General features: G+C 47.6%; 1 protein-coding gene across 1 annotated transcript in view; it reads right to left on the minus strand.

The window, feature by feature from the left end:
• cdk17 (cyclin dependent kinase 17) overlaps nt 1-7,500 on the minus strand; it is a 107,142-nt gene that overhangs the window by 50,647 nt on the left and 48,995 nt on the right. Inside the window, exons 2-3 of the mRNA XM_083655291.1 lie at nt 5,102-5,239; nt 3,111-3,275 (exon numbers count right to left, since the gene is read on the minus strand). Coding sequence (XP_083511417.1) covers nt 3,111-3,275; nt 5,102-5,225 — 289 coding nt within the window. The 5' untranslated portion in view covers nt 5,226-5,239. The remainder of the gene's footprint in view (nt 1-3,110; nt 3,276-5,101; nt 5,240-7,500) is intronic.

A 7,500-nucleotide genomic window follows, 5' to 3' on the forward strand; every position in this document is an offset into this window, starting at 1 on the left:
GGAGGGAGACCGCTTGGTGGAAATGCCACCCAGTGGCAGTCTAGAGAGCCAAAGATGAGTTGAGAGATTAGATGTGTCACTCTGTCAGGAGTCCAGAGAGCCAAAGATGAGCTGAGAGTTGAGATGTGTCACTCTGCCTGGAGTCCAGAGAGCCAAAGATGATCTGAGAGTTGAGATGTGTCACTCTGTCAGGAGTCCAGAGAGCCAAAGATGAGCTAAGAGATGAGATGTGTCACTCTGTCAGGAGTCCAGAGAGCCAAAGATGAGCTGAGAGATGAGATGTGTCACTCTGTCAGGAGTCCAGAGAGCCAAAGATGAGCTGAGAGTTGAGATGTGTCACTCTGCCTGGAGTCCAGAGAGCCAAAGATGAGTTGAGAGATTAGATGTGTCACTCTGTCAGGAGTCCAGAGAGCCAAAGATGAGCTGAGAGTTGAGATGTGTCACTCTGTCAGGAGTCCAGAGAGCCAAAGATGATCTGAGAGTTGAGATGTGTCACTCTGCCTGGAGTCCAGAGAGCCAAAGATGATCTGAGAGTTGAGATGTGTCACTCTGTCAGGAGTCCAGAGAGCCAAAGATGATCTGAGAGTTGAGATGTGTCACTCTGTCAGGAGTCCAGAGAGCCAAAGATGAGCTAAGAGATGAGATGTGTCACTCTGTCAGGAGTCCAGAGAGCCAAAGATGAGCTGAGAGATGAGATGTGTCACTCTGTCAGGAGTCCAGAGAGCCAAAGATGAGCTGAGAGTTGAGATGTGTCACTCTGCCTGGAGTCCAGAGAGCCAAAGATGAGTTGAGAGATTAGATGTGTCACTCTGTCAGGAGTCCAGAGAGCCAAAGATGAGCTGAGAGTTGAGATGTGTCACTCTGTCAGGAGTCCAGAGAGCCAAAGATGATCTGAGAGTTGAGATGTGTCACTCTGCCTGGAGTCCAGAGAGCCAAAGATGATCTGAGAGTTGAGATGTGTCACTCTGTCAGGAGTCCAGAGAGCCAAAGATGAGCTAAGAGATGAGATGTGTCACTCTGTCAGGAGTCCAGAGAGCCAAAGATGAGCTGAGAGTTGAGATGTGTCACTCTGTCAGAGTCCAGAGAGCCAAAGATGAGCTGAGAGATGAGATGTGTCACTCTGTCAGGAGTCCAGAGAGCCAAAGATGAGCTGAGAGTTGAGATGTGTCACTCTGTCTGGAGTCCAGAGAGCCAAAGATGAGCTGATAGATGAGATGTGTCACTCTGTCAGGAGTCCAGAGAGCCAAAGATGAGCTGAGAGTTGAGATGTGTCACTCTGTCAGGAGTCCAGAGAGCCAAAGATGAGCTGAGAGTTGAGATGTGTCACTCTGTCTGGAGTCCAGAGAGCCAAAGATGAGCTGATAGATGAGATGTGTCACTCTGTCAGGAGTCCAGAGAGCCAAAGATAAGCTGAGAGTTGAGATGTGTCACTCTGTCAGGAGTCCAGAGAGCCAAAGATGAGCTGAGAGAGGAGATGTGTCACTCTGTCAGGAGTCCAGAGAGCCAAAGATGAGCTGAGAGTTGAGATGTGTCACTCTGTCAGGAGTCCAGAGAGCCAAAGATGAGCTGAGAGATGAGATGTGTCACTCTGTCAGGAGTCCAGAGAGCCAAAGATAAGCTGAGAGATGAGATGTGTCACTCTGTAAGGAGTGTGTTGGCCAATGTGAGGAAGGAAATCTCCAGGCTGTGACACACTTCCTGTTTGTTCCTGCTCACCATCTGCTCTCCCACCGCTCAGTTCCCTGTGTGTGTGTGTGTGTGTGTGTGTGTGTGTGTGTGTGTGTGTGTGTGTGTGTGCGTGCGCGTGTGTGCGTGCGTGCGTGCGTGTGTTCTTGCGTGTGTGTGTTCTTGCGTGCGCGTGTGTGTGTGTGTGTGTGCGAGACAGAGAGCGAGATCCATATGGCCACTGGGATGGTGGTGGCATTACTTTGCATGGCATTTACATGTACAGATATGTACAGGTATGTACAGGTATGTATAGGTATGTACATGTATGTACAGGTATGTACAGGTATGTACAGGTATGTACAGGTATGTACAGGTATGTACAGGTATATTGCAGGGATGCACAATGATGTCGGCACCTCATCGCTATCGACCGATAAAGGCTTTAGGATGAAATACTGATCGGCCCAAAACCAACATTTCTGTCAATAAGCCAATATGGTTGCCTTGGTTGTGGTGGATGTTGTCAAGATTGTCTCAGGGAGAGCATCATAAATGGTAAATGGCCTGCATTTATATAGCGCTTTTATCCAAAGCGCTTTACAGTCAGTAGGTACATTCACACACCGATGGCGGCAGGTTACCACGCAGGGTGCTGGCACACCATCAGGAGCAATTTGGGGTTCAGTGTCTTGCCCAAGGACACTTCGACATGCAGACTGGAGGAGCCGCGAATCGAACCACCGACCTCTTTTACCCAAAGCGATTAGTGGACGACCCGCTCTACCTCCTGAGCTACAGCCGCCCATCATCATCCAAGCCTGTTTAAGTAGGATGAATCTTAGTGGTTGTTCACACCATGCGCCGAAGCCACGCTGAAGCCACGCTGAAGCCCCACAGTTTCATTTTGACATTCTCGTTAACAGGTGAGAGCGTTCACACCAGCAGCACGCGTGCCACGCTCAAGCTGCACTCAAGCAATTGTTCAGGATTCTGTTCTATTTTCCAAGCATGAAGCGTGAACCTGCCAGGCATGAAGTCAATGCAAGTTGTGGGCGGGGCAAGGGGCGCCGAGCGAGGTGCTGAGGAAAAGAGTGCTTGTTGTGTGACCGGTTTAACACTCTGCATGACGCTGCTTCAGCTCTGCTTCTGTTAAGCACCTGGTGTGAACAGAGGCTTAGGCTTTTGTTTGAAAGAAAATGTTACATCAATAAAAATATGGCATGTTTCACATGTTTGAAGTAGTTTTGCCTCGTGAATGTGTACATTTTGTAAAGCATTGTATTTATGTCAGAGGAGGAGAGCCTTGATGTTCTGTGTGTGTGTGTGTGTGTGTGTGTGTGTGTGTGTGTGTGTGTGTGTGTGTGTGTGTGTGTTTATGTGCATGCACGTGTGTGCATGCATGTGTGTGTGTGTGTGTGTGTGTGTGTGTGTGTGTGTCTCACCCAGGCGGCTGCCGTTGCGCGGCATGGCCATGAAGGAGCCCAGGGAGCCTCCGATGACGCTGTGTGGCCGGCGCAGAGGAGGCTTCCTGAAGGAGCCGGTGTATTGCTGCAGGAAGGAGTGCATGCTGTGGGAGGTGGGGGGCCGGCCATTCCTCACCATCGGCTCTGAAACAACAACAATACAAACATGTCAGGAATCAACCCACTGCCGTCTGAGAGGCCCTGACACACGACACACAGGGAGCATGTGGGCAATGTTTCTCTGTTTGTTTGTTTGTTTGTTTGTTTGTTTGTTTGTCCCACTGATGATGTCATCAGTGATGTCATAAAGTCCCGGAAGTGATGCCATCAGTGATGTCACTTGCACTGCAATTGTGCATTGTGAGATCACTGATGATGATTTCATAGGCAGTGTGACATAATCATTGATGTCATAAGAGTAATTGTGATGTCATCAGTGATGCGAAGTTGTGACATCATCAGTGATGTCAGAAGAGCAAATGAGCCCGCACAGCTGGCAAGCTGCAGGGTGGGCGAAGGAGCAAGTGAGCCCGCACAGCGGTCGAGCTGCTGCACGGCAGAGCTGCGTATGCGAGCTGGAGGGCCAGCTCGGTGAGCTGTAGGGTGGTCAAGGCCGCGCAGCGGGCAAGCCTAGGAATCGAGCGCGTGTAGAAATGCTGAGAAATTATTAAATTCCCAGTTAAGTTTACCGTTTCATTGCATCGATGTCATTTTGGACAATAAATGTTATTGTTTTTTTGTTTTTTCAATGCTTTTTATAACACAAAAACTAACCAAATTGAACAGTGTCAGCCAGGAAAAAGGAAAATATATATACACCACATAATCACGTGTTATTCTCAGCCACCTAAAGTGCTTATGTGATTGCCAGAGATGTTTTACATAGGATTCCACACAAGAGGTCCACCTGAAACCAGCCGGGCAAGTCACCCGTCACCCCTAGCCTTGTCAAGGTAGGCCAGCAATGGGTCCCATCAGCCGAGAATCTCCCAGGTGAGATAGTCCTCAGGAACCTGAGTCTCTCCATCTGTACAACCGAGGTCATGTCCACCAGCCACAGCTGAAAGGAGGGTGGAGAGGGGGACTTCCATTCCTGCAGTATGAGTTTCTTGGCGACGATCATCCCCTGCGTCAGAGACTGCTGCACAGCCGTAGGGAGGAGCAGAGAGGATTCAGAGCAGCTGAAGAGGGTGAGTTCCGCCTCCGGTTGAAGGGTTATTTTATAGGCTTTAAGAGTACCAATCAAATATTTTGGCCCAGAATCGAGACAGTGAACAGCAGAACCAGAAAGCATGGGCCTCCATTTGTAGCCACAGGGGGGCGCCAAGAGTTAAATTGCCAAGAGTCCCTTGTCATAAATGTCATTGCTAAACTGTAAAAATGTATCCTTTAAAAAAATATCCTGCCTATACATTACATATCTCATGTCAGGTATAGTCATATATTTGTCAAGTGTTTGATATTTGAGGGATCATTGCAAAATAATTGTGTAATATAATGTGTATATAAATGAGAATATCGGTCGATATATCGATATCAGAAGTTTTTACTCCCTAATATCGGTATCGTCATTGGCCCCAAAAATCCAGTATCGGTCGGGCTCTATTTCAAACGGGGAAAAAACGTACTGCCCATCTGGCATGATGGCTCATAATCATGACAGATGGAGACTATGGAGAATTTTTTTCTCCAGAAGCCCTGAGATGCCAAGTTGACTTGAAAAGATGTAATTTACCCCCTTGTGTCTAGCTGAAATCTGCACTGCAGCAGGTGACAGTACAACAGCTACCACTGATCTTCATGCTCCTTCCTTCTCCTACAGCTAGATTTCAATTCTAACTGTCATCTCAGGGCTTGTGTGTTTTTTTTCTGTTTAAAAGTTGGTCACCATTTAAAAAAAAATCTACGGTGTTTTGCTGTGAAACTTTTTTGCATTCCCATCCCTCACACACACACACACACACACTGACCGTTGTCGGTGGGTGCGTCCTCGATGGTCATGGTGTCGGCGAGCTCAGACAGAGACTCGTCCACGCTCTGACTCGACCGCAGAGAGAGAGAGAGACGGCGCTTCATACGCTTCATCTTCTCCATGGCAACCAGCAAGCCTGAAACACACACACACACACACACATAACACAGCTTTAGTTTGAGTCTTTTTTTCTTTTCTTTGACGACCCCACCCGGGCGGTGGGCACTCGAGGACATGCGGATGGGCACGCACTCACAGCGTCCCAAGGTGGAAATCGAACCCAGGACCTTCTAGCTGTGAGGCGACAGCTCTTACCACTGCGCTACCGTGCCCCCGCCCCCGTTAGTTTGAGTCTTTGTCAATTTGGTCATAATGTGTCAACACAACAAGCATGGGAGCCGTGGGGTGCGTATGTTACTTTCAGATCCAAAACAGCAACTCTCCTCCAAGACTCACTGCTCTACTGCCAAGAAGACACAAGACAAGACAGGAGCGCATCACTAGATGGATCTCACATGACCTCATTGCAGAACCGGCCTACAAAAATAACCTTGGACAGAGATCCTTTTTCCACACAGACACTAGAATCTGGAATGAGCCCAAATCACATCCTGGTTCTGTGAACTCACATTCTGTTTGGTTCTGTGGATCCGTCTGGACTCTGATCTGTGATCATTTCGGTGGGTGCAAGTATCCAGCCCTTCAGCCAATCAGCATTGGATCCAGTCGAATACAAATCCACTTGGAAGAACGTAAAAAAACAACAACAACATTTTCCCGCCTGTTCTTCTTTAATTGTTGCTGCTATTGAGTCTATTTCTGCAATATAGCTGTTTAACTCAACGGCCGTTGACGTCACCGCTCCAGCCGGAGAGCTATGTAGGCAGCCATTACTAAACAGTAACAGCGGCTTTCCTGATTGGCCAGTTATGATGTCAACTACGAGGCACGTCCCTGATTGGCCCGTCTGCGTTGTGGATTCTGAAAAGGCCCGCCCCCCATGCCAGAGACCAGACTCACAGAACGAAACAGGCTAATATCACGTTAGAGCAAGAATCCCACATTTCAAACAGGCATCTAAACAACATCTGATGCAAGAACACACCTGCAACCACTGACTCAACTCACATATATGATCTCACTCCAGCTAAGTCTTCTCTGAAGAGAGCTCAACAGTCACGTGACGTCGAATTCCACATTCATTTTCTCCATAGACATTTGGAAAAATCCTTATATGATTTTGTTTTAAGGCTGGAAGCTAGCCAGCCAGCGACCTACTGAATCATGAGCGACCATAACACTTTTCACTTGGAGCAAAAACCAAAAATAAAAGCCAGGGGAAAAAAATTGAAAATGTTTTTTTTGGAATGGGCCATTCTTTTAAAACGGGACGTAAAACAACCTAACCGTCTCCTAACCCTAACCCTAAAACAGGACGTAAAACAACCTAACTGTCTCCTAACCCTAACCCCTAACAACCTGTCTCCTAACCCTAACCCTCAATTATTTTCCTGACCAGGAGCTGTTGAAGTCTGGTTATGTTGAGCAGTCTGAAAGCTGATGTCTGTGATTGGCGGTTTGAACTTGCCAACGTAAACATTGTAAATTGCCCCCAGCTGACTTCCTGTTGCAGTGTTTGCTAATACAACAGCTGACAGGACATAAGCTAGGTTCCAAACGGTTCCCTAGCAACACAATTCTGTGAAAATGTGTCATGTGATTGTTTTATGTGCTGCAGAACAGGAACCTGCTGAAAAACGGTTTTTAACTGAGTCCGGCCAGTTGAACTGTAACACTTTTAACACCTGTAATGTCACTTTTAATCTTTTCCTGTATAAGTAAATATAATGAAAATAAAATGTAAATGTATTATTTACACTGAGATGTCTACATGACTCTGCCTTCACGCAGGGGTGCCACTTTTTTCTAATGATAGATTTTAATCACTTTTCAAGGATAAATTATTTCAAAATGACACAGGTACGGTTCCAGAATAGTGTGTATGTGTGTGTGTGTGTGTGTGTGAGAGAGAGAGAGAGAGAGAGAGAGAGAGCTAGAGAGAGAGAGAGAGAGAGAGAGAGAGAGAGAGAGAGAGAGAGAGAGAGAGAGCTAGAGAGAGAGAGAGAGAGAGAGAGAGAGAGAGAGAGAGAGAGAGAGAGAGAGAGAGAGAGAGAGAGCTAGAGAGAGAGAGAGAGTGTGTGTGTTCAGGTCACAGGAAACACCTTGCTCGTTCTCCCTCAGGCCGGTTTCCCTGCTCATTGTGTTGCTGCGGTAACGCCCCGTGTGTGTGTGTGTGTGTGTGTGTGTGTGTGTGTGTGTGTGTGTGTGTGTGTGTGTGAGCGTGTGTGTGTGTGTGTGTGTGTGTGTGTGTGCAGGGGAGGAAGGGGTGTGTTGGGT

Source organism: Poromitra crassiceps (genome assembly GCF_964638095.1).
Source record: "Poromitra crassiceps genome assembly, chromosome: 2".
Taxonomy (NCBI): Eukaryota; Metazoa; Chordata; class Actinopteri; order Beryciformes; family Melamphaidae; genus Poromitra; species Poromitra crassiceps.